The following is a 27826-nucleotide window of genomic DNA, read 5'->3' on the forward strand; positions in this document are numbered from 1 at the left end:
CATAGTAGGCACAGCAAAGTATTGTTTGAAAATGCCTTATACTAAATATTCATCTACAACACGGGTTTCAAGACCCGTTCCTGTAAGGACTGCTGTAGCTTCAAATCCAAGCCAATCTGGGGTAAAATCTCGTTTGGGTTCCACTGGTAAAAAATCTGCCAAAGCTGTGGTAAATGCTAAAAGGTACCGTACAACATTGTGCATGCCTGAATGTCATTTTTCAGTTTCACTGAATGCAAGAATCACCTGGTACCTCTGTTGATTGACTTGATTACATAATTTAAATGTTGGTTATGTGTTTAGATTTTGTATTTGGTTTTTGTTGTCAAGATAGATTGAGATGGTGCAACAAGTAAAAATTAGATTTTAAACAAGTTTAACCTATGGTTGTAGTATTTTTCTTTTAAAATTGGTTGAATTGTTATTTGCATTAATGATAGTTCACTTCATCAGTGTAACAATTGCTGTTGAACTACAAGTTTTCTGTATTGATTTATACTTTCCATTCAAGTTTTGCAAAAAAATTAAGGTTTACTTACAAAACAATCAATCAGTATGATATTTAAAATATAATTTATAGTCTTATTACCTTTGATAATGTTCACTCAAATATTTGTAGATGTTAATACATTGTCAGAAGGCTTGTCCAATCCACGTTTTCAAGGTTTATGATGTGTTTGATATATTATATAGTGAATCTTTTCATTGGTTGTTTATTGATTTTGTCTTCTGGGAAGCAGCTGACTCGATGACTATTATAGTCTTTCGCTGCTTCCTGTCTGTTGTAGATTCTAGTTATGGTGCTATTTTATTTGCATTGTCTATGTTTTGTACCGTATACTTTTCTCGCAACAGACAAAATAAAAGGTTTCTCTCTCTCTGTGTTTGCTTTCAACATTCTGATTTGATTTACACAGTCAATGTGAATGGTTTTTTTTTAGCGTACAATTGTTAAAGTGTATGATGTAATAATCAAGTGTACATATGGTAATTTGCATGTAATCTTTCTATACCTACCATTATAATAGTTGTTTATATCGACAATAACTCAGCGGTGTTGTAACTTAGAGTATTAAGTGGTGTATGATATATATATCATATATTATATATATATGTTTAATGTTGTTTGAGCAATAAAGCCTTTTTACCAAATATGTATATATAAATTTATTTGAATATAAAATATTTCAATAATACAGTACCCTTGATACACTTGGTGGACTTTTGTAAAGTAATTTGGTTGATTTATTATGTAATGAAACAGCAATGTGACGTGGCTTTATGAAAGGCTTGATACGCAAGATTCTTAATTTGCTTGGTAGATTTCAGTAAATTAAAAGCTTTGAAATATTGGTACGGTAGCTAATAAGTCAGTGTAGCAGTCAACCAAATAAAATCAGATGTATATATTTCAATCGTCATTCGAATATTTTGCATGTTATAATTTTAATTTAATTCACTTTCAATTCACTTTCATAAAAATCTCGTTCATAAAAACTGTTTGCAAAACATATCAATGTCACATGTTGTTAAAAATATTCTTGTTATCTGCCCCATTTTTTCAAAAAGTTGTTTGAAATTTGCACGTTAAATATATGTAAACTAGTGTGATGCAGCTCTTCCATTTATAATGGATGTATATAATTAAAGCGTTATTTTTTTTTTTCGTTTGAAAAGATACAATTGGAATATATAGTATGTACATTACTTTATTTGAGCAATCATTTCATTTGTGTTATTTTGTCTAACAAGATTGTTTATCGCCTGTCACGTTTTTATTTTGCATGGAACGTGGAAATTTCTAGTTACATTTATTGCATTTCCCACCAGAGTGCTGTTTATTACCGTCACCAATTGGGAGCAATAAAATTATTTGTTTTTGTACAAAGCCCTAAAGTATATTTTTGCGGAAACAAGAACAGTGCTATACTCCTCACAGCTAACAAAATGACCCTTTTTTACATTTTTTTTTCAGTTCAATTAATGTGGGTCTGCAGATGTCAACTTTGATACTTGCACCTACTTTCCCTGTCTCACTCTTTTTTTATAAAGTTTGACTCCCTTGTTCGTGTCATGTTCTTGTTCTCCTATCTGTTGGTTAGCATTGATGTTTTTCAATATTTGGGTAACCAAGACAGGTTATTAAAAAAACAACATCAACCGAATGAAAATCCACAATTTTCTGCACGGGTGCATCTTGTTATAACAAGGATAAAGGGGCAATTATTTTAATCAAAGTGTCAGAACTGGATATATCATAAATAACTCGGTCAGTCTCAAATCTTGCATTACGGTAACAAAGTAATTAGTTTTTATCCAAGTAATTGCAATCACAGATAGGTATCCATTTTCATCACGGTGAAGCCACTTACCAAGGAATATCAATATGATTTTTTAAATCTTTTTTACTCTAAACTGCAATACAGCTGAAGTTTCAGCCTCGAAGAATACGTCACAATGAGCATTGAGCAAAATAAAACGCGCGAGCAAAATCTGCAAGCCACACCTTAAATTGTCCACATGTGTATGAGATATTTTTTAATTTAGCTGTTTAAACATTTTGCTGACACTTATAAAATCCCTTGTTTCAGATACGAGACCACCATAAAGAGACGTAACACCCCTGTTGACGTCAGGAACAAAACTTTTGAAGAAATAAAGTCAGAATGTCTTAGAAAAAATGTTCTGTTTGAAGACCCCGAATTTCCCGCTGAAGATGAATCCTTGTTCTTCAGCCAGAGGCCTAGGATGAATTTCCAATGGAAGCGTCCACATGTGAGAGACGTTGTTGGTCAAGTGTTTCTTGGAATTTTTTGCTTGCACTCGATTGCTTGTACTACAAATTCTATTAAGATTTTCCACTTTTACTGGTGGTGAAAACAATGATTTTTATCGGTATGCGTTTATTTATTTAGTCAACGTTCTCAAATGCACGAATTTTTTTCTTCAAAGATGAAGAGGTCTCTTTAGACTTATCACGTAGTGCTAAGTAAATGTGGTCTTTTCATGCTTAGTTACTGAGTTATAACATTTCTTTTTTATGATTTTTTGTTATTTTTACCTTTGAAACGTCGTTTATTTATGCAGGATATCGCAAAAAATCCTGAGTTGTTTGTAGGAGGGGCAAGTCGATTCGACATAAAACAAGGAGAGCTTGGTAAGGTTACCGTTGTTTTCAGAATGCTTGAACAACTCTGTTCAAATCGTATAATCAAAAACATCTAAATACAATTTGTTTAGTGCAGCAGTCTTGTTAGCTATTTCACAAAATGTAAAACAACACTAAAGTTGTATTTAAATCCATACAGAATATTGCCTTCCTCCTACCTCAAAATATTACTGTTACTATTGTGGTTGAGATTTACGAAGAATTCTTTACTTGGTATATGGATAGATTCTTTTAACAATCAAAAATGCTTGTTGAATATTTTTGTGACACACCACAATGAATTCTTTATATTTTTCCTTATAACTTCTTTGCTCCTTTAGGTGATTGTTGGCTTCTGGCTGCGATTGCATCCCTCTCCCTTAACCAGGACCTCCTGTACAGGATCATTCCTCCCGACCAATCTTTCAAGAAAGGAAAATACGCTGGAATTTTTCACTTCCAATTTTGGCAGGTACGGGAGCTAAAGTTTGGTTTGTGAACTATCAATTTTGTGTACCCTTGTGCACAAAATACTACTAAAAATTGGTCGTACCTGCTTTATTGTTTTAAAAATATTTGTGCTGCTACTGCACTATTGGTATTGTCAAGCCTACGATCGAACGAAGGTCATTTAACCGCGGGAGCAGTCGATAAATTTGGTTCATGTCTACTTGAGTCATATCGTTATGGGTCATTTATGCTTTTAACAATATTTAGCCGTGTTGTGATGTACGTATAAGATTTAAAACCTTAAGCAAACCTAATGCTCACGTCGCTTTGTTCAGTTTTGACAAAGCTGATATGACGTCACAAATGCAACGATTTATGTGATGTATTCGTGTGAATATTTTATGAAAACACATTTTCTACTGTCGGGCGTACAAAGTTGCCTGCTAATACGAACGCAGCACAGCATGCTATTGATAACTGTTGTCTTCAATGCTTTATAATTATAACGGACTGTTGTAGTATGGAGAATGGGTGGACGTGTTCATAGATGATCTGCTTCCCACCTACAACGGAAGGCTAATCTACCTTCATTCAGCCGATGAGAACGAATTTTGGAGTGCCTTGTTGGAAAAGGCTTACGCAAAGTAATTGTCTGGTTTTAATAAGTGTGAATCTGTTGTCTGGCTTGCTGTTGGCTATGTTGGTAAATTTGAAAGGTTTGATTGTTTCTTGTAAAAAGAAGTAATGCAGACTTGGTGGTGCTGCCATCAATTTGCTTTATCGTGTTCTAAGGGCAACAGGTTTAAGTAATTGCTTTGTCACATATGCATTTATTCTTAACCCTGTATTCACACCACTAACAATAATAAAGATAAAAACGGTTAGTCAAAAATACGCCACACCAAAGGCTAAATGAATATGACATTCATTTTTCATTGTTGTAGGTGGTTAGAGGCTAAATAAAGTGATTGATTGATTTTTCAGGTTGAACGGCTCATTCGAGGCTCTTAAAGGCGGAAGTACATCCGAAGCTATGGAGGATTTCACTGGTAGGCACTCGGCACTCATTGCTTGTTTCAAAATGTACGAAGTCATTTAGTGATTAGCTGCTTTTGCTTACACCCCAAAAATAAAGTGATTTGCAAAGCAATACACAATTAATGAAGCAGCTCTGTCATCTTAAATGTTATTACCGAATTGAATTGAAAATTAATGAAGTGAAACGAGTGAAGACGACTAGATTCGAAAAGCTACCAGCCTGACGATCAAACTTTTTGTAGATGAATTAACTGATATGTTTGTTTATTTTTTTAGGTGGCATCACAGAAATGTATGAGCTCAAAGATGCTCCCAAAAATCTTTGGAAAGTCATGGCAAAGTCTCTGAAGAAAGGAGCATTAATGGGATGCGCTATTGAGGTTGGTTCACTGTACTTTTGTGTTGTTAATGGGCGTCATATGTTTACATCTGATCAACAATACGATTACAGTCTTCGAGAGTTCTAAACTGGTTAAAAAATTGATAGCCATTTTGGAATGCAAAGTTGCAGCTTTTGCTGACAACACTGTCTGTGTAAAACTGACTGCTATGGGCTACTTCTGGTCATATTTCATATGCTCATCATGATAGCAGATTTCTATAAAAAGTTGTTACCGTACTCACAACCTGTTTCAATGGGACTACTGAACATTCGCAAGTTTTTATTCCTGTCTCTGACTTCAGTATTTTCTCCATTTTCAACTCCTCATGAGCTTTTACTTTCTCTCCACTGATGTGCTTTATTGGGCCCAGTGTCAATATCGTGTCATGTTGAAATCCGCTGTGATACAAACAGTATCGTGGTCTATTTGATTTAACTTGCCTTTGTTTGCAATAAAGTGCTCGTTGATTTATATTGCCTGGTTGGGTTCCGTAACGTGTTGTGCATAAGATAGTTGATGTACATGTGGTAAGATGTTGAATTTCTAACGGTTCGGATTTATACTTGGACTTTGGTTTTATAATCAAGTCAAAGCCCAGTTTAGGCTGTTGCGGTTTCAACCCCCATTCCAATAAAACTTAATGTGTTTTAACTGAAGCTTTCTTCAAACTCCAAAGTTCAGTGTAATGCCACAATAACTCTAGTCTTAAACGTTAGTAGAAGGTCAATTAAGTTGCGTGGGATTATAACGACTTTAATCTTGATGATGGAGATATGTAAACAAACTTAACGAGCTACCACGCTAAACTAATTGATTGTTTCCTAGCCATAAATATTTTATTGTGAGGCCATTAGTCAGTCATATACAATGTCAGTTTAGCCGCTGAAGCGTTGTTTGTATTGCAATTTCCTAATACTCAATCGATACGGTTTTAGCCCGAGGCGACGGCCGGTGTGTGCAATGAACCATCTGAACTGTATGAACACTACTGTGTACCCTTAGCCTATTTTAGAGTCGTTTTAAACTGTCATGTGATATACCGCATGCTGTAATAACTTTTATAGTGCTGATGTATTGGTAGAAAGTTTGATAAAAACGTGAATGAATCAACCCACGCCGCTATCACTCATTTATCCACACTAAAACCTTGCATTAAAAGGTTGCTCAACATAAAACATTGCCGCCTTTTTGCTGAGATATCGGTTCTCCTTACTAATCGGTAAAATGCCTTATAAATTTTGTTCATTTGAACATGATAAAGGTTCAATGACCAGTATTAAGGAAGAATATAATTAGAGTGTTTTAGAAGTTCAACAAAGGCAACATAACATTTTAAATCCCATTTTCATATTCCTCTATCGTTAATGGCTGGGGAGAGTGTACAGCTGTAGTTACTTTTTTCACTTTGGAGTCGCTTTCTTTGTGTTATATCAACCACAGTGGACGTTGCATTATGTTACAGGGCTCTTGATGGCTATTACAGTTGCAGTCGAGCCTTGTTGTGAGGCTTTGTTGCTGCTATTTAAGGTGAAATTGAAAACGTTTCCGATAATTTAGTGTAATCAAACCACTTTGAAAAGCTGATCTTATTATACCTCCGTATTGCCTCCGCCACATGCTTCAGTTGCGGTGGCTGCTCGACCAATGCTCTTTGCGAAGTGCGATATTGTATGATGTCTCATACTACCTACAACTAGTGTGGCACAGGTTATACCGAGTATTTCTACTTATTTTCAAAACCGCAGCAACCACCTTACATAAGAAAACTGCATTGAAACTTAGCCGACAAATCAATCGTTTTTTGGCATTGATTCATTATCTGCAGACGTTGAATCAATACAAAAAATGCTGATTTGCTGGTTGGGTTCGACCCAAGTTATCGAACCAAAAAGCCACCTGCCGTGTCAACAAGCTGTGATTTCCGGCCGAATGCATAGAAGCCACGTTCGTTTTCTTTTGCAATATCTCCTGCAAGTCTTGGTGGCTTTGGCATGGCCTCGCGCATACATTTGGTGCAAGGTGCAATCTTGAACCTTTTTAATTTGTATATGAAAAAAACTGCTTTCATATAATGTGTCTGCTTTCACCAGAAGCAAGCTCGTGTTATCCAGTTGCAAAGTCACTCCTTTTCACATCGATTCAGCATCTGCAGACATTCAATCAGGACGAGTTTTGCTATTACGATTCACGAGTCTGTTCATCATTGGCTGGGCAGCCATAAGCTTGCGTTGAACCGCGCTTTTCTATTGGATATCTGCTCTCTTTGCGTCACGTCTATTTAACGAGCTGTTTCATATTTTGATCTACTTTATGTCTCTCAACGTTGCTAATACGTCGACCGGCAAAGTTTCAAGACTTAATTAGTTCATGTGAGTGTGTTAGTTGCCGATAGTCGTTGTAGACTAAGTAAGCCGCCTCCCTGGGGGATCAAACCAACAACTGTTGACCTCCCCACTTAATTTCGATCAGTGACCTTAATTGAATTGTTACCCTCGCTTGGCATTCGACCGCTCACTCTTCATTACGCCAGTTGTCACACTGAGTCACTGATGTGGTATAATTATAAGAGCCATGCCAACCGCATGTATGCAGAGAAGAACACATTACTTTGCATAGTTTTCAGCCAGCGAAATCTGCCCTTTTTTCATTGATGCAACGTCTCCTGGCGTATTAAGGGCAGATTTGCTAGCTAGAAAAGAGTGAAAAAACTATGTGGAAGTTTCTCTAGTCTAGACTATCAAAGCGTCCAACCTCAGAATCCATTCAATTAATGTGAACCTTTGAAATTAGACCTGGCAGGTTTAGTTTCTGCGATTTAAGGAATGTTGTGGTTAAAGCTCTCAGCTATCCAGACGGCACATTGATTCAATACTTGATTCAACGTCTGCAAAAATAACGGATTTTGCTGCTATACATGCTCCTTTCATGGTGTTTTTTTTCTTGTGTTTTTCAGACTCAATCCGCCTCCCAACGTGAATCGAAGCTCAGTAATGGATTGCTAATGGGCCACGCTTATAGCATCACCGGCATAGAGACGGTAAGAGTGTTGTTTTTAAATCATTTTAGAATCGCTTGAGGTATACAAAACCGTTTATTGACATCACAAATCTCATTATGGTTGTAATCATCAAGATGTGACTGTGGGCTCGATTCTGTTTTAGCTGTTTGAGTGTAGTATATCTGTCCCGTAAGATCATAATTTGTCTTTTTGTTTGTGGATTGCCTGTGACAATCGTTGTAGCTTCCACCATACAGAATTGGGTCATTTTACTCATTTTTCAATCCATCGCTTTTATTTTTTTATCAGTTTGCCAAGTGGCTGAAAGCTAATCATCTCGCTTGATATCTTTAAAAATACAAAATAAAACTTACTGTTGTTGCAAAATATGGCTCAGTTCAAACCAGTTGATGTTTTCACCTCATTCAACTGTGTGAATTCTACATTCATTAGTGATTAGTTGTTAATAGCTGATATTCAGGTCATAACAACGTGCAGCTTAAAATTTGACAAAAGCCGATCTGTTAGTAGCCAAAATTGCTAGTCCAAGTTGCTAATTTGAGTTAATCAATAAATTCTGTGGATATTTTGAGTTACTCTTGTGCTATTGTTACCATTCAAATAGCTGAATAGATTTTGGCACTTGTGCTGGAAATTTAAAATACCCCTGGTAAACTAGAAAACAATGTCATTTTTTGTATTAAGAGTTTTGCAGTGTTTTGGGATTCAGTGACCAGACTTTGGCAATCTCGATTCTCAAAACTATCATTTCAAAGAGATATAAAGTAAATTTAGCTTAGACCTCAAAATCGAAATTACATCGGCCTCCAGGTCGCATGTTGGCAAAGCATGTATGTATAGATCACTATGCTTCACGTCATACTTTATGTTTTGCACGTTTTTGACTTCAAAATGAATTAAACCAATGAGAGAGAGAGAGAGTGAAAGTTTCTTGAATCCAACCGAAATTACCAAACGCGATTTAACGTTTTGCAGTAAGGAGAACCCCAAACTCATCGTGAAAAAGTTTCTGCATTTTTTAGCTTTATTTAACCTTCGTGTTAGTTGATGAAGCTTCATATGAAAAAAAATAAAACAGGTTAATGTTTAGTCTGCACAAGGCCATGCGTTGTTCACCATTTAGTGACGTCTGCAGCGCATCTCCATCCGGAAAATCAACGCATTTATACATTGATTCAACGTCTGCAAACGTTCTTTTCATGGATGTTAGTTTTCTTGTCAACTACCTAGACCTCACATCAGTCTTTTTTGCATTGATTCAACGTCTGCAGACTTACATGTAAAAAAATGACGGATTTCTTGTCTGAGTAAGCGAAGACATCACTACGTTGAATTAACGGATGTTGATGGTATAATTGCTTAAACTGATTTAGCTGCATGGTTGAGACTCTCTGCTCGACCTTTGCTTCAAACTAGAGATTATGTTCTCAATTCACCGAATTTGTTTTTGTCGGTTGCTGTACAAAAGTTGTTGTAAACACAAGGAAATATACAGCACACAACTTCGACTAATAACTCAAAAATTTACGCATGCATGTCGCAGCGTTATTCTCCTCAAAGGCAAATGTAAATGCTGTGTCATACATTAGTTAAAACCAAGAAATTATTGTCAGATGTCTCCTATATTACTTTTTATCAAGCTGTGGCCCAGCAAAGTGCTATCGTAAAATTGGTTTTTGGTTTCACTACCAGCCATTGTTTCCAACTTCATGTTTGACTGATTTCAGACGGATGATTGCCACAATGCCACATAGCGTCATTCCATACACACCCTGAGTATATTCAATGCAAAACAAACACCACTCGCCCATAATGTTTAATTTGCCGATCAGACCGACGCATTGTGGCAGTGTTGGTATGTCTGAGACCGATCACCTCATTGTCACGTTGATTTCAAGGTTTGACTTTTTGTCTCAAGGTCAAGTTATTTTCTCAATGATAGAACGTTTTAATCATATGGTCTGGGAGACAATGAAGTCGATTTTGTGTCAACCATTAAGTGTGCCTTTAAGTGCCTTTCCCAAGACACAGTTGCGTGCTCTCGAACCGCCTTCTGAACGTCGTGCTGGTGCTCTCGCCATCCAGTCGACGTTGACTAATGAGCATACATCACTGTGACGTCATAGATACGCTATTGTTTAGATAAGAACCGGGGACCAGCTTGTTCGGGTGAGGAACCCATGGGGCCAGGTGGAGTGGAATGGGGCTTGGAGCGACAAGTGAGTACTTTCTAAGTGCTGCTAACCTAGTTATCCCCCATGTAAATAGAGGGAATGATGAGGTTTTGCCCACCCTGGTTCTAATCTAGGGTGAAGCAATCGGTTCATAAATACTGTGACGTTTGAAGTCAAATTTTAAACTTTGATGATCATAAATCTCTTCTGCATTTTTTACTTAGAATAGATCGCGCCATATGCCTGCCTCTGTTCTTGGGCTGTTAGGCTCGAAGTCGTAACTTTACTAGTTCAATCTCACCAGAAGGCATATGCGATCGATGGTTAGTGAGAGAGACACTGAAAACGTGGCCTCACTCCTCATCATGGCATTTTTTGTGGTGCTACTGAACAGATGGCAGACCATGTCATTCACCACTGCTTAACCCACTGGCCTCCACCTAACCCACCGGCATCCATACGGTGCGCATGGTCTGAGGGTCCTGGACGACGAGACTGTTGAGTGGCTGATGATTTCCTGCTCTCCAATCTAGCCTGGAAAGATCTGCTCATACGCCGATGATGATGATCACGTCATCAATAATGTTGAATCTTCAATCTGCAGTTGTTGTTGCAAGCAACCCAGACAACAAATCAGACGTTGAATCAACGTAAAAAATGGTCGATTTGCTGTTTGGGAAGTTGGTTTGAGACATTTTAACATCTGTCATTGAACTCTGTCACTTCATGCTACAATCAGCTGACGACAAACATTAGTTTCTCTGTTATTTTGTGTACTTGGATACTTTCGTGCAGTGGCGTTTTTTACTTAAAAAAAAACTATTTCTAGTTCACCAAAATGGAATGATGTTCCCGGGGAAAAAAGAAGACTGGATGTCGACTTTTCGGAAGACGGAGAGTTCTGGTGAGTAAAAACTTACTAACATGCTTGGGACTTCTGTGACTGTAGATGGTCATGTTGAATGTCAAGATCAACTAACCACAGTTCGTCTCTCAGTGTGTGCAGATGAACAACCTGCTTTAGCATATGAAGTCGAGCAGCCACACTGCATCTATGACACAAATACAGATAGCATGATTATTGATTAATCATTCTCCTGCTGTTGCTTAGTTTCGGATGCACATTTTGCAACGAAGTCACTGCCAACATTATACCCAACGTCACCTTTCGATTCAGCGATGCTCAATGATTGGGTTTTAGTGAATCAAACAATTTCACGGCTAACTGTGCGAGTGATTGCCACCTGATTAATTAATTTTGCTTTCATGCGATGCATGCGGCGACATCCATGCACATTGCACACTAGCAGTTAGTTTCATATGACGTTTTCACACTTAAATCTCGTTGTATTTTACGAGAACCGTATCAAAATGACCAGAAAGGGTCCGATTTGTAATTACATCATATGTATAGACACAAACAACTGTAAATCTAAGTAAAATGAAATGATCATTGATCAGTTTTGTTTTTGTATGGAACTCCACACTAAGACGGATGACCATGGGCTGATAGTTTTTCAATTTCAATGCATTTATTCTGCTTTTTTTTTTATCAGTTTCCCTGAAAACTGAAACACCATTGTGCCTTTAGAATTCACGTGCACAGTATTGGACATTCTGGTCATTTTCGGGAGCTGCGTAAATTTTGCTTGTTATCGGAGTTATTCGTAATCTTCAAACGCATTTAAAAATATTTTTGGAGTATTTATTGTTACCACCAAGGCAGTGCTAGGAGAAGTAGACAGATTGTTGTGGAAAAAGCGAAAAGAGACAGTCAAGATATTAATCTCCAAAGAGTTCAATCACGGCTGTTTAATGTTGACCACAAAGCATCGTACTTTGACCGTCGTATGGTTGTCCAGGAAGGGATCCCTATCATGTCGAAGCTAGCAAACATTTTCTTGGCAGTGACGTTGGAACGATGTAAAAATTGATACATTTTGTGACTACAAATAGTGTTTCATATTTTCACTATTTCAATTAAAAAAAAACCTGGGGTATACTTTGCAGGTTATGCATATTTTAAAATGTTCGGCTTCGGTTGCATTTTCATTTCGCTACTTTTTTGAGTCGATGGAAAAATTTTCTGCATGCGACCAACAGAGCCAACATCTTTTTCGTCACAATCTTCTATTGTCTTACAGGATGTCCTTCCGTGATTTCTGTCGCGCCTTCACCAAACTCGAGATCTGCAACTTGGGTCCAGATGCCCTTGAAGACGATGACGTCAGCACTCAGTGGGTCACCTCTCTGCACGAGGGGCGCTGGATCCGAGGGTGCACTGCAGGGGGGTGCAGGAACTTTCCGGGTGAGGAACGGAGTAAACTAAAATTACACAAATATAAGTGTTTGCTAATTTTTGTGACTTTTCACTTGTTTTGTAAACTAAATCCACTGCTTGCTTTGTAAAGTTCTGAGAGCAACGCGCATCTGCGACGGACACAGCGCTGTATAAACAGTAAACACACATTGTTATTATTATTGCTATTAATGGTTATACTAAAGCAAGCTTAACACACTGAGGATAGCTGCATGACTTGAATAGCTACTGAGCAGCTTCCCGTCGCTGTCTGTGTGACGTTATTTATCCTATTACGAATATTTATCTTCGGTTCCTTACAAGTTTGTTGCTATTGCTTTGATTGCATTTCACCAGCAACAAATAAATTACCACCACCACTTGCCGTAATTAAATCGATTTGTAATAATGTCCCAGCAGCGTCAATAGAATTGATAGTGGTTTGAATCTCAGTGCGTATTGATTGCTCTACCGGGGCAGACACGCCCGGTCCGGGTTTTCATATTATTGTAATTTCCAATGCTTCGACGGTAATTGAATCTCTGCATTGGATTTTCATAAATTCGATGAAACGCCAATGTATCTGATACCTTGGTGACATTCTACATTGAATAAAAAATATGTTCTATCAACTGAACATGAAATATTTATGCGCGACGAAAGCAGACAGTGAGTTTTTGCCGTTTCTGAAATTTTTATGCTGTTTTGTCAGCAAACTGCTTATAAAGATGCTCAGCCTGGCAGCAACTGTTTGGGTTGGGATTTAATGGGTGTTAAGTTTGTACAAACATCCCATGCATCAGAGTTGCAGCTGTGACATGCAGTGGTCCGAATAAGACTGCCTGTGCTTAAAGCTTAGTTATGCTTCATGCTGTGACTTCTTTGAAATGCGCTAGCAATTGGTATAGCGGCAGGTGGGATGTGGCTTCATACTGGTAAACGTTTTAAGTATTTAGTTATAATAGTATATCTGCAATGTATTTGGGGGTAGGATAGTGTAACTATTGGCTTTCTAATCTATTGGCTTCACGCATACCTGGTTCCACACTCGGCTTTAGCTGGTTGTTGAAATACGCCGCTCACCTCTACCCAGGGTGTAATAAATTCGTTGGGCGTAGTTGCTGAAGGAAAGGCGGCCGAGAGGAAGGAATTGGCCACTCTACTCTCGTTAGTGTCGAAGGCTTAGCATAATGAGAACCTTATCTTCTCATATCCCGAAGCTTAGTAACTGAGTATTGGACCATCTTTATCTTCAATATTTCCCAAGTTCATAGAAAAACCAGAACCGTTTTAAGATTCCTCCTTTTTTAGACACATTTTGGGTGAATCCCCAGTTCCGTTTGGTCCTGGAGGAGGAGGACGATGACCCGGATGATGATGTCATCGGATGCAGTTTCATTGTGTCCCTGATGCAGAAGAACAGGAGGAAGCAAAAAGCAAAGGGCCAGGGACTTTTGACCATTGGATTCTCCTTATACAAGGTAACTGTGTATTCATGTTTTAACGAATTATGTCGCTATATATCAACCCAGACAGGAAATTAGTCGATTTTTACATTGATTCAACATCTGCAAACGCTTGATGGTGCCACCGCTGTCATGGTGTCATTTTTGCCGCTGCCTGATATCGTCAGTGGAGCCCAGACCGTCCATACTGTGGGGCGTCTGTACAGCGGGTAGTCTTTGATTACATGGCCTGCCGTCTGCATCTCACCGCATTGATAAAATGTCCTCATGGACACAATGGTGTTCTTCATTTTCATACATTTTCGCTTGATTTAAACAATTAGTTACTAACTTTTTTGAAACCCCAATCACTCTCATCGAGCTATCAAATCTGCAGGACCCCAAACTTGTAAAAGAGTTCGTGTACCCGGCTTGGGACATTTAAATCATTCGACGACAAAATGTGCGCATTGGATGATCCACAAATACGTTCTTGATGCGAAATGTGTCTCAAACCTCAAGCAAGACTATCGCGTAGAGGTTGTAAGTGAGTGTTCACACTGTTCAGCTCACTCATTGTTAAAAACGACGCTTTTTACAGTTGAAGGACAAGATCCCACCGAACCAGACGATCAAGAAAGACTTCTTTCTTTACAACCAATCGATCGCGCGATCGAAGCAGTTCATCAATCTCCGTGAGAACTCGGAACGCTTCAAGCTCGAACCGGGCGAATACGTCATAATACCTTCCACGTTTCAGCCGAACGAGGAGGCCGACTTTGTCTTGAGGCTCTACACTGAGAAGAGGAGCGACATCAAGTTAGTGTTTATCGATTACTCGATAAAGTTAGTTGTGTTGCGAGATCGCAACCACGATGATCGGAAGGTCATCGGTTCGACACCGCTCAAGCGCACACGGTTGTGTTTCAGCAAGACATTTAATGGCATACCTAAAAGTGGACACGAATATTGGCTTCCTTGCCTTTCCGTCCACTTAATATAAATCTTCGCTAACAAGCGCCTTCCAACCACCGTGAGCCTAGCTAGGATAAAACAGTATTAATAAACCCTTGTTTGCTTTGTCGTTTGTTCTATGATTAAAGATTTGGATTAGGTTTACGGAACTGTTAGCTGACTAATCTTCATGTCAATCTTCAAGTATTTACTTTTTTGTTAATTATTAAATTTATTGAAGTATCTGAATCAAAATAATTTTTGGTTTATTAATATTGTTCAAGATAATTTTAGTAAGCAAAGCACCATGTATTTTATATGCTTAGTCATCATCCTCAGTTACATCACTGAATGTTTTTCTCGGGGATGATGTGACAGTGCGTCAAAGTAAAGACGTTTTGGAGCAAAAGAAAATTATATTGGCTTTAGATTTCTGATAGCCAGTTCATTGTAGTCATGCAACCTGTGATTGTAATTATAGTTTATTAAAGACTGCGTAGTGCGTATTCACCTTTACGTATTCACCGACGCATTATAATGGATACGTATCATGACTACTGATACATAGAATGGAAGTTTTTACTCCAGCTTATACAATTTCAGCGAAATCGATGAGGAAACCAGACAGAGAGAACCTGCGCCTGGCGTGGTGCCTGCTGCTGAATCTGATGTACGTATATCGTGGGTTTGCGTTTCTTGCAATATAAGCGTTGGCCTTTCGGTGCTCGGAATTTTTGCTGCACCCAAAACAAGTTATGAAATGCCTCAACCAATGAAATTGTATTGGTTTAACTTCGTCATAAACAGCACATTCGGCACAAAAACAAATTCGCGTACCAAATGCAATGTTCTCTATCATGCTTTGTACGATTGTAAACGTACATGAAAGTAGTAATGGTCCTGTTAGTGGTAGCTGTGGCTAGTACAGCAACAAACCATGCAATGTAACATTTTAGTTGCTTCACATTTAAGCTACGTTGAAAGAATACGATGCCAACTCTTACGTCATTGGTTTAAACTTTATATGAAGCTTTCTCAGTCACAGAATAAGCATTGCGCACCTTATGCATTCGCTCGTACGTATCAATGTAGAGATTGCCATGCTGCATCTGTGTGTTCATGTGGCATTGCAATTGCCAGCATTCAAAGCATGCGATGTAACTAGTGCCAGTGTTTCCACTCGGTGAATTATACTGTCGGTGACACATGAAAGGGTGTTAGCGTCGTTCCATATTTGGACGTTATGCGGTCAAGCTTGAGATTTACACAACGCTTTGTTAGCTTAAGTTTTATGCGGTGATGTAGCTAAAGGAATAATTTGCCGTTTTAAAAACGTAAATGCAATAGTTTTAATTTCCACCGAGTAGCCATACCCTGAACCCCATGCGGACTACGTTTCCATATACTACGGTGCTGCACGGAATGAATATATTATCCGGTCAACCAACCAATAGTTTGTTACGTCAATTTCACGTCTGCAGCTGTAGAATGAACGTAAAAAAGACCAGTTTGTTGACTGGGTTTTGTTTGAACCCGTGGCAGCATTTGCAAATAGTAGTTAACATCTCGACGCTATATTTGCAAGTGTTTTGTCATAAATAGAATTTCAACATATCTTCGTTTGTTAAAAAAAAATTGGATTATATTTTTGTGAAGTAATTTACTTGAAATTTGTCAACTCTGTGAAAATTATTTTGGCCACGAATAACTGATGGCTTTGTGTTGGCTTAGCACAACTTCCATGAAAGCGATTGTTTGAAGTGATTTTGATGATGTCATTACTGTTATTTCGTCACAATGGCAATGGCACCATCTTACTAGCAAAGTTAATTGGCGTCATGTGAGCCTCTCTCTATATTTTTAGTTGCATTTTACGTTTGTTTAACGGCTTTTTGTACTTTTCTCAATTTTAACCTCACACAACAAATCGGTCATTTTGCATTGATTCAATACCTGCAGACATAGCATTGATGTAAAAGGGCTGATTTGCTGATTGGTTCCACTCAGTGACTTTCTGTGCTCCATCTTTTGAACCCGTGCTGCTGCATGTCTTCAACGAGATCTTGCCATAAAACGAACTTTCACTGATAAAATCACGCCCACTGTTTCAATCAACTAACGCTTTTATTCACTCCAATTTCAGAGGCGGAAGGGACATACCAGGCCAAAGGTACCGCCTACACGCCCGAGACGTAGTCATATAATTTTTTTAGTTCCTGCATTGCGCCTTTTTATTTATTTTTTTTACATTTTTTTACGGTTGCACTGTAGCTCTTGGTTTGGCGACTATGACTTCAGAGTTTTTCGGTTTGTTTTTGTTATCTTCTGCATGTTTCAAGTTCTTTAATTTTGGATTTCCCACAGACAACACAATCATCCAACGTAGCAACACATGCTTTGAGATTACTGATTAATTCACAAGCACCACATGTTAAAAACAGAAGATCGCTGTAGGTTAGGATGTTTGTAAGAAGATTTCTGCTGACTATTTTCCACATCGTAGCAATATCACATTGTAGCCACATTTCCTTCCAAATGAATAGTTACATTTGTTGTGCTTGGGATATATTTGACCTGTTGGGAACAACAAAAGGTTAAAATAACTTTTAGGTTTGTGTTCGGAAGCTTTTTACACTTGAGGCTTTTGAGCTTAATTGAATGGCTCGACGTCCGAGATGATCACCGAAATTATTGAGCTACATTTTTAAGCCGTGTGATGGCAGTGGAGATTTCCTGGTGTATTTGATCTTATCACAAAAATCTTGATGTTCAAAACGAATGATCAAGTTGCTAAGCAACATCATAATCACCAGCAGTTGAGCTGTTGACCTGAAACAGGAATGCCACAACATGAAAAACATGCCAATTTAAAGAACAGTCCTTCAAAGCAGTTTTTACAATTGCTTACAACACTACAACTACATGCTGGACCTTCAAACTACAGCCTCAGTGACGGGCCTGCGTCAGTGGACTTCTGCAAGTGTGCGGTACTGCCAGGAATAAGCTTCTAAAGCAGCTTTCTCAGTCTGGGAACGAAACAGCCTTTAACGTATTCGTGTCGTATGGATTTGATATGCTTAGAAATTATTCTAACCCGATACATTTAATACAAAGTCTGCAGGAGGCAATGTTGGTTTGCACGATATAAACATGCAGGTAATTGGCAGGCTTTGCTACTAATATTAATTACTATTGATTTTGCCAAAATAATGCAAACTTTGTGGGTGATTATCTTGATTGGACTAAACAGATTGCTCAGGTATTGTTGAATCAGGGGTGAGCAAAATATGCCCCAGCGGGCGCATGGTAGGCCTACTTGTTAAAAGTTTTTTTTCCACCCCGAAGGGCTTTTATGAAACGTCATGAGAAAAAGTCGACAAAATTCGTTCTGCTTTTACATATGGATTCAACAAAATTGATTGCTAGAATTAATCATATCTGTAACATGCTATCCCACCCTTTCTAAATTGTATTTTTCTGAATGTGTCCCCCCAAGTTAGCGTTTGATCACCCCTGTGTTTAGTGAACATGAAATAATGATCCAAACTACCGAACAAAAGCAGAAGGTGCCGATGTAATCTATAGCGCACTTGTGATACTCTCAAGAGGTAGAGAGCATTGGTTAGTTACAGGAAAGGATGCATACGCATCTTACAGAAGCCTTAAACTGCATGTGAATTACGTATACGTAGCCTCATAAAATTTTAGTGAAATGAAACGAGACCTATTGATAATGGTGATAGATACAGATGACGTCTAACCATAATTCCCCAGACAGCAAGTCAATCATTTTTGCATTGATTCAACGTCTGCAGACGTTGAATCAAAATAAAAAATGACTGATACAAAAAGAAAGCAAAATTCGTCATTTTAGTTGTCTAGGATAATGTTAAGTGTAAATAATGAGTGATTGGTTTAACTATGTATTTCCAACATTAATTAAATCATGATTCCTTATCAAGATTGCAGCTCTGGTGGCAAAGGTGATTGCTCCTTAGGTTAGGTATTCAAGTTGATTTTATTATGGTTGCGCATTCACCCGTTTTGAAAATCGGATATTTCGATTCTCTGCAGTTTTGTGCTGACGTGTATGATGCAGCAATGTTATAAGTGGTCAATTATTTGAAGCGCTTCAAGGGCCTGAAAGATTAATTTTCTACATGGGTCGAATTGTAAAAAGGAAACTGACTGAAAGGCATGGGTCCACGAAGTTCAGACTAGCATATATCCCAACTTACAACTCTGTGACGCAGCATTGCATTTTTGTACCGGACTTGAATCAGACGCTCTCTTTAATCGGTCAGATATTGGCAACTTTTAAGTATGACTCAAACTATTCCAACAACTTTTATGACGAGCACATCTTTGTGTTCACTCCAACAAGATTTATGAAGTTTTCAAACGGGAAGCCTACGTTCCGACTTTATTATTTGAATTCTATTATATTATCTGGAGATGCTTTAACCAAACTATGTCTGCAACAGATTAAAACGTAAGCCGAAAACAGATCTAACAACAGTAGCTACTGATAGACCAATATTTAAATCATTCCAATCAATTAATCCAATGATTCTTTATCTGGGACGGATAACTGGAAGGAAACATAACCTTGTACCTCCATCTTATCTTTCCATCCCCAGCTGCGTAGCCGAGTGGTGAGAACCCTGGAACGGCAATCGAAAGGGCGCCGGTTCGACACCGCTCAAGAGCATGCGGCTGTGTCTTTGGCAGGACACTTAAAAGGCATGCCTGAAGGTGGACACGAAGATTGGCTTTCTTGCCTTCCCGTCCACTTAATCTAAATCTTCAACCACCGGGTGTAAGCCTGGATACGACAAACAAAAACATCCCCCAATGCTTGGTATCAAGTGTAGGATCATCTTTTTATGCAGTAAATGTTAGCAACCCCACAAAAAGCTCAATAACGAGCAAAAATCCAAGTAGGTTGTAGTTTTGTTTTGGATAGTAGTAACTATGTTTCAGTTAATTCAAAAACATAGTAAACTTCTTTGGTGTAACAAAAGCTAAATTAGCGCATGGTTTTAAAGCGATAATAATCCTACGTTTCGTCAATCAGACAAGACTGACTTCTTCAGTACTATTTAGTTACTGATACGTAAACCCTCCTTGGATGGAGATATATCCACTTGATTTTCCGTGCTCCCAAACGGTGTGGCTGTGTCCACTTGCTTGTGATTGATTTTGATTTATTTTCTTGACCGGTGATAACATCTTTACTAAAAGCATGTCAGTTTGTCTTTGATCTTCAACTGCGTGATTTAATTGCATTGATCAACATCTGTAACTTAAAGAAAGCAGCAATGTATTATAAAACGAACGCATTTGTTTTTACCACCAAAAGGTTATTTAAAAGTTTTAAACGCAGAGGTGTTGATCAAAAAAAAAAAAAAATTAGCATCTGGTGATCCTCACCTCAGTGATGTAGAGAAGACTTTATGACCATGTGTTCGATGATCTATTTTGCATTGCTCGCTTTCGTTGCTACATGGATCTTGTAAATTTTGAGCCTCATGATTTTGCATGACTTTTCTTTTTGCATTGCACACAAGTGTAGCCTACTTGTCAAAGTATTCATTCATGTGTTTCATCTCAATTAAATCTCATTGTGTTGTCTGTAAACAATCACTTCATATCTTGTTGCACTAATTCACGTCGTTTGACATTGCTGTGACGAAGCACTGACGTGATCTCGTCATCACGTTGTGTTGACGTAGAAAGTGCTTTGTCATGACATGATAACAACTCCACCTCTTGAACAGGAAGAGAGTGCGGACAATGATGCAAAATTCAAGGAGCTCTTCGATCAACTCACTGGAGAGGTATGGATGGTGGCGCATGGATAACATTGTTTGCTTCTTGTAGAATTTCAAATCTGACTGAACAATGAACATAGAATGACTTGTTTGTTCGCAACGCCTGAAGGAGGTACCACTCATGTGAGACGATAAGACCTGAGAAATAAACACTAAATGCTGCGGAAAATTTATACCTGATTCTGTACTACTGTGTTTCACTGTTTCTATCTGAGAGCGACTCTCATTGTAGTTGCCAAATACCGTTTTGACTCATTTTCTTCACATGCGCCAAAATTTTCAGGACGGTGAAATCGACGCTTTCGAACTGCAGGATATTGTCAACTCTGTCATGAAGAAAAGTAAGATTTGTTGCCTACTAAAAAATGATTGCTGGGCCATTGGCTTATCCGACAAAGTGGGAATGCCTTCGTCCGAAGAGGCGTCATGCTAATTTCCTGGCGTCTCTTTCATTATGTTAAAGCATTTTCTTGGTGGCTAGCATGCTAATTTGTGGATATCTATATTACTTTGTTTCAAAATTAATAATTTTTCTTATCTAATGCTTTGCCATATTTTCGGCAGGAAACATGCCTTTGTCTAGTTGCTGTTGAATACAGGGCAAAGTGGCACATACAGACGCATCTTCTCAGTTTTGTGCAAAATTTTGTTTCCTAACGTCTCTTGCCTTAGTTGCTTGGTATTGTGACCGCATAATGTTTGTTGCAGACCAAAAGAAAGACAAGTTCACCGGGTTCGGTCTTGAATCCTGCCGCAGCATGGTTGCTCTCATGGACGTATCCTTAACACCCGTGTTTGGTTTAAAAATCTCTGTTGCCGTGGCAACACGTAGTCGTGATTGCGTCATAGTTTGCTAGCAAGTTAAAAACGGTAAAAAGTGAAACTTTATCGTTAGGTGGTGCTGAAGTTTAAAATAATAATGCTTTGCTGTTGTATCTCAGAACGTTGGAAAAATTTAGAAAAAAAGGGTAGTGAACTTTTCATTTCGTCTTTGAACGAAATGAATTATCTACTATTTTTTTTTGAAATGAAGTATTGTTGCTCTTCAAACAATCTGTCTCGGACACTCCCTGTTTCCTTTCCACTAAGTGTTTAGTGGTTTATATCATGGATGCTGACACGCGTCGAATAGATCAGTGTTCAGATGACGTCATAACGTCTTTGTCAGGCGGTTACTATGGTTGCTTGCATGATATTTCCTTAACCACCGTTCGTAGGAGACCAATTCTGGAAAACTTGACTATAAGGAATTCAAGGCTTTGTGGGTTCGAGTACGCAAGTGGATAGTAAGTACAGTACGATTATTACCGATTGGTGATGATGTGAACTATTGTACAAGCTTTCACAATTCTTTTGTCTGCTATAAAGGCTTTTAAATAGTTGTGGAGACAGTTATCAGCATCTTGCGTACTGGAAGCTTGAGTTGGGTCTGATGCTAACATGTTTTTCATCAGATAGTTGTTAATGTTTAACTTGTAATATTAAACTCTGGTCACATCATATATGGACCCATCTCATTAAGAGAACTGATTTTTACTTAGTTAATAACTTCACAAAAATCTTCTCGCTTCTTTCCTGCTGCGATAAGAAGAGAATTGCAGGCATCTCGCTGTGTTTGGTTGGGTTTCTTGTTGCTGGGCTTTTTACTATGTTTGTGTTGCAACAGAGGCGGTTGTTCGTTAACGATGCACATTCTCTATAGAACATATTCAAGGTGTTCGACAAGGACGGAAGTGGAAACTTCGACTCCTACGAACTAAGAGAAGCACTCAGCCACGCAGGTTAGCCTCAGCAATTGACTGTATTGACCTCCTACATTTGTCATGCTGTAGTCTGTGACGAAATACTGCCACAATATTATATTTGAATAAGGCACTAATGATTGTCTACAGCAGTGGTTCCCAACCGGGGTGCCGCGGCACCCTGGGGTGCCAATTGCAACGCTCAAGGGTGCCGCGAGATATTGAAGCATTGAAATACTGCAGCCTTTTCTATATTTTAACTTTAACCTGTTGAGAGCGGAATTTATTTATTTCTAACTGAGTTTCAGTGCGTATTAAGTTTCGCGTCTCGCAGATATTCCCGGCTCCTTTCTGGAGAGTCGCTTAGTGGCGAAGCCGCTGGCGGTAAGTAGATAATAATCCACGGTAAGTCTTTGTTTTCTCGCCCAGGAAAAACAGCGTGAAAGAGACTTTGACTCGTTGCTGTTCCTTCCATAAAAACGTTTGAAACGCATCATTATTGCCAGGTTTCATGATTTTATTTTGCGTTTCACGGCGCACAATTGGGTCTCCAAATTAGCGTATTTAGTAGATATCTTCGACCATTTAAATACGGTAACGTGAATGCCAAAATGGAGGGCAAAATGAAACTCTTTTAACTTCAACAAGACTCATAGTCCAGGGATTGGGCAATCTTGTTTTCGATGGTAATTGCAAGAGCAGAAAGCCTGTCATCTGCCACGGTTAAGCGCAGGATATTCTTGATCAGTTTCATTCTGCTGATGGTCTTTTCAGCACTAGCGACAATAACTGGTGTGGTCGGTCAGAAGAATTCCGGTGCAAATGCAAAGATTCGGATATATATCCTGAAGGCTGTTCTTGTACGTTAAAAAAATGCTTGCCGTAACAAGTCCTCTCTCTTTCTCTATTATAAATAAGACGATTCAATTCCATTAGGCTATTAGTTCGTTGGCATCAATGTCTCCCATTTTTCTTTTAATTTTTTTGCAGTGATTGTCCAGTTCCATTGTCCGCCCCATTAGCTCAGTGGTTACGTGCCGGCTCAAGATCACGCGGTGCAAGTTCGACTCTCGGGGTGTGCGCTTGAGCAACGCATTTCAGGGCTGCTCTCCATTTAGCGGCACCTAATGAATGGAATAATTTCCTGGCAACAACACTTCAATAATGAGAAACTTTCACTCTGCCAATCTCGGTAACCGGCCCTGCATCAAGAGCCTCTACAAGTATGCGAAACTACCAGGAATAACCAATCAAGGCTTTGTCAGTCCGAAGATAAAGATTCATAACCAACCAACACAACCATTTTCTCTGAGACACTTCTTCAGGCTGCTAGCGTTGTACAGAAATTCAAACAACTTGTACCACTCCCCGAGTTGGTCAAAGCGCAAAGAAACAGAAGACATAGCCTGATCAGTGAGAACAAGAAAAAATTGCGATTTGAATTTTTCTTCAGCAGAAAGACGACTTGAACCATCAGCGCATTCGTAACCAAACATTGCACACTGTTTTTTGAAAACACCTGCTCAATACCAATAAGCTCTGCTATTTCGCGTGCGTTTGTGACCACGTGGTTAGCCTATATCCTGTATTTCGATAGTTTTTTAAAAACTTCGGCGGAGGGGCCCTCATTCCTTGCGGGGCCCCCTCCGATCGGAGGGTTCGGAGGGCGGTTGCTACGCCTAGCCTAGGCTACATTTATTTACGCGCGCTATGGCCTACTGTAAAATACAACTCATTCTGTGTTATTTCATACAGTTATTTGAAATACAGAAACCTCATAAAATTGATCCAGCTTTGCCAGGGTGCCGCAAACTATTTATCTCTTTGATAGGGTGTCGCAAGGTCTAAAAGGTTGGGAACCACTGGTCTACAGTGTAGAGCGAAATGCACATGCCAATAGGGCTCTGCTGATTTTCCATTTATTTTTGTAATAAACAATGATTAATTGATACTTGATGGAGAATCGCTGGCCTGGTGCTTCTTAGTCCGGAGATCCTCTATTCTTAATGGAAATCAATATAAGTACTGCCACAATACGTGGCATGTGATTGCTAGTGCGGGTATACTGCAACGGAGAACCAAATAAAGAAGCTTACCCGCACGGGCGGTGGGATGGTACAACGGATAAGGCGTTGGTCTTCCAATTATGCAAACCTGGCTCGACTCCCGGCTTCAGCTGGTTGTTGAAAACACCGCTCACCTCTACCTAGGGTGTAGAAAATTGGGCAGGCGTAATTGCTGCAGGTAAGGCAGCCGAGAGAAAAGAACTGGCCACCCTACTATCGTTAGTGCCGAAGGCTTAGTACAATGAGGACCTTATCTTTTCATCTCCCGATGCTTGAATCAAGTATGGAACCACCTTTACCTTTACCATCGGCGATGGGATGGCGCAGCGGATAAGGCGCTCGCTTTCATATCAGGCTATCCCGGTTTGAGCTTAAGTGAAAAATATTCCTCCTTTCTTCCCAAGGTGTAAAAATGCTTTAGGTGTAGTTGTCGAGAGAAAAGAAGCTTTTTGAACATTTGTTTCTAATTTACTTTAAGTCTTTCAAAAAGCTGGATTAACTAAATTTCCTTCTCTATTTTCAGGTTACTCTTTGAGCAGTGCTCTGTACCAGAAGTTGTGCATCCGATATGCTAGTAAGGACCTCACGATCAACATGAATGATTTTGTTCTTCTATCAGTCAAGCTGGAGGGAATGTTCAGTGAGTTATTTTTGTTTTTACTATTTGGCTTTGCTTGAGGAAACCCATGTGATAAGCTATAATTACCAACAGTGGAGTAGTTTAAAACAAGACCATTAAAAATGTAACATGCATTCATTTGCACCATCTTCAACCCACCTAACCGAGTGGAAGGTCTGTGCATCTTGGATGATAAAACCAAAGACTAGCTGCTCTCTAATCGCCTTCCAATCTAGTCCCTGAACATCTTGGATCTGGGGTGTTGAAAGGATAGACCCTCGGGTCGAAAGGCTCACACGACGACCAGCAATAGAAGATTTGCGAGCAATTCCAACAGACGTGTTCGTTGTATTTGGTATTATATGCCCCATTAAACTTGTATTTAGTTACTTCTCCGATGGCAAAATCCGTCATTGTTACATTGATTCAACGTCTGCAGACGTTTTATCAATGTAAAAATGACGGATTTTCTGTCTGGGATTAACACTCGAATCTCACACAACCTTGGTTCAATTTTCACATTTTAAACGAGACTCTGCCATAAAAAATGTCTCCCTTCTGATTGATCACATTCTAAGCTATGGTTCACAATAACCTACGATTCAAGCAATGAACATATTTCGTTGAATCTGGTATACATTTGCAAACAGCGATCTGCTAGCATGCTTTTTGAAATGTCAATTGTCCGCATGATCTCGCGACACATTGTTTTGAAACAATAATGGAATCATTGTTTGTTACGTCACAGATGCCTTCAACGACTACAAATCCGAGAGCAGGAACAAGGCCAGCCTCACTCTGCAGCAGGTCAGTTGAAAGGAGACGAGACGTATTCCTGTCGCTGAGTTACTACTATTTCTGTAGATTTCTCTTTTTTTTTTATTTAGCGGATAAACTTTTGCTAAATGGCACCAGCTTCATTGGTGTCGATGGTTGAATTTAGCACCATTTTTGAATGGTCTTTTGTATGACCCCGATGGTGAATCGAACCAGCGTGAACCAACTCAGAAGTGAACACTCGACCAACGAATCGATGATATTGCATCACCAGTAGATTTGCTCCTCGTTCACTTATTAATTAGCGGTTTTTATCGGGGTTAGATTTCACCCATAGAAGATAGCTAACATAGCAGATGAGTAATATAAGTGTGAAGGCGTTTGCTCTGCATGGTTCAACGACCCCAGCGTTGATGATGTTGCTCACCTTTACAGTGGTTGGTGACGACGATGTATTCTTAAATGACGTCATAATGATCGCACGATCTCTCCACTACCTGCTTGCTTTCACTATTTCGCCTCCCATCGTCTGCTGCAACTGGATGAAGATCATTTATTGCGTTATGTTTACGTTTTTTTAATGAAATTGTTCAGGACAGGACAGAAAACGTGGCCCAGTGGGCAAAATTATTCCTTTTTTTACATTGAAAAAATCTAAATAGAGCAATTTTGCTGGCAAGGAAAATCGATTCAAGCACGTGCCCCAGACAGCAAAATTCGTCATTTTTACATTGATTTAACGTTTGCTGCATGACGGATTTTGCTGTCTGGAAAGTATATAATTTGCAGTTTCGCGTTTTTTTGTAGAAGAACAGGGTGAGTTTCGAACCCTTGACCTCTTGTTCATCTATTCTTACATCGCTTGTTTTATAGTCAAACTTATTATCTCCTGTCATCATGTGGGATTGATAGCAATTTTTTTTATTTACTACTAAGAGAGTACATCGTCGTTTGCACTATTGAAAATCGCAACTATTCAATGAAATGTTCTTATCAGCTTGTGCAGAGCTCAACGGTTGAATTTTCGAAAAAAGGGTATTTCCCTCACGTTGTGTGAGATTAGAACTATCGTGTTCATTCTGCTTGATGTGTGTGTCCGTTGTAGAGCGCTTTCTTCATCGTCTTCAAAGGTTTTAATCAAAATTATTCACTAAAATCTGGAGTATTGTTCCTTTCAATTATATTTGTTGCGATTATTGCAGTTGCTTCTTCCCAAAATCATGCAAGTTCTACTCCACACCACCCAGTTAACAAATCAGTCTTTTTTACAATGATTTAACGTTGAATCAATGTAAAAAAGACTGATTTGCTTTCTGGGCATGAATTGCTGCCCCGCAATGTAATAAGCACTTAAGACTGCCTTATATCAACCAACTTGACTCTTGCATGTCGCCAAGACTCACACAGTTCGAAAAAAGAGGTTGAACAATGAGCTACATTTCTAAGGGTGATTTTGAATTAAATTTGTTAAAACCCTTTCCAATCCTGTTTGCATTAATTTTCAGAAAAAGTTTTTTTACGGATGTGTTTACAATCTGGTACCCCCTGTCGGGAAATTTGAATGTTAATTGTTGTTATTAGCTACAAGGATTGTCTACCTTGTTTCAATTGAGTGTAAATGTTAGAAAAATACTCTGTACGTACTTTCTTGCATTGTAAATAGTGTTCAAGACTAACCCCTATCATATCCCTAACATTGCTGCTCATTCCATGCGAGCCGAGGCATTATATGCCCCATTCTAATCCTGTGTTCAATGGTGGTTTGGGCCCTTAGAATGGGAGGTGAAAGCAATCATTCGAACATTTGTTAAAACACCGGAGTTTTTACCACATTATCTTGCATGCAATAAAATGTGACCACCTCAACCAGTGTGTGCC

General features: G+C 38.8%; 2 protein-coding genes across 5 annotated transcripts in view; one reads left to right on the top strand and one right to left on the bottom strand.

Annotated features, from left to right (window-relative positions):
* The window catches only part of LOC145780939 (kelch domain-containing protein 8A-like), an 85261-nt gene extending 60910 nt beyond the window's left edge, over window positions 1-24351 (bottom strand). The window contains exon 1 of the mRNA XM_082592618.1: window positions 24261-24351. The gene's annotated coding sequence lies outside the window, so the exon portion shown is untranslated. The remainder of the gene's footprint in view (window positions 1-24260) is intronic.
* Window positions 1-27820, top strand: LOC145780938 (calpain-9-like). 4 transcript variants are annotated; one of them, XM_082592614.1, is made up of 24 exons: window positions 1-183; window positions 2592-2775; window positions 3088-3157; window positions 3490-3620; window positions 4118-4242; window positions 4583-4647; window positions 4913-5016; window positions 7973-8056; window positions 10181-10257; window positions 11042-11116; window positions 12357-12520; window positions 13823-13992; window positions 14558-14775; window positions 15514-15580; window positions 17054-17080; window positions 18025-18066; window positions 20691-20750; window positions 21028-21085; window positions 21453-21520; window positions 21962-22030; window positions 22447-22525; window positions 25076-25192; window positions 25920-25978; window positions 26384-27820. In XM_082592614.1, exons 1-24 carry the CDS (start codon window positions 32-34, stop codon window positions 26408-26410), a joined length of 2292 nt encoding a protein of 763 aa, XP_082448740.1. In that variant the 5' UTR covers window positions 1-31; the 3' UTR covers window positions 26411-27820. The 4 variants fall into 4 exon arrangements, with proteins under 4 accessions (XP_082448740.1, XP_082448742.1, XP_082448741.1 ...); XM_082592616.1 differs by lacking the exon at window positions 18025-18066; XM_082592615.1 differs by lacking the exon at window positions 17054-17080.
* Window positions 27821-27826: the final 6 nt, after the last annotated feature.

Source organism: Aplidium turbinatum, chromosome 12 (assembly GCF_918807975.1).
Source record: "Aplidium turbinatum chromosome 12, kaAplTurb1.1, whole genome shotgun sequence".
In the NCBI taxonomy this organism is placed as follows: Eukaryota; Metazoa; Chordata; class Ascidiacea; order Aplousobranchia; family Polyclinidae; genus Aplidium; species Aplidium turbinatum.

Bases quoted from the DNA above. Each gene is read 5' to 3' on its own strand.
- LOC145780938 (XM_082592614.1), top strand. From the start codon at position 32: ATGCCTTATACTAAATATTCATCTACAACACGGGTTTCAAGACCCGTT. The intron at 5,017-7,972 runs GTTGGTTCACTG...TGTGTTTTTCAG, and splicing joins TAATGGGATGCGCTATTGAG to ACTCAATCCGCCTCCCAACG. The intron at 21,086-21,452 runs GTAAGATTTGTT...TGTTTGTTGCAG, and splicing joins CAACTCTGTCATGAAGAAAA to ACCAAAAGAAAGACAAGTTC.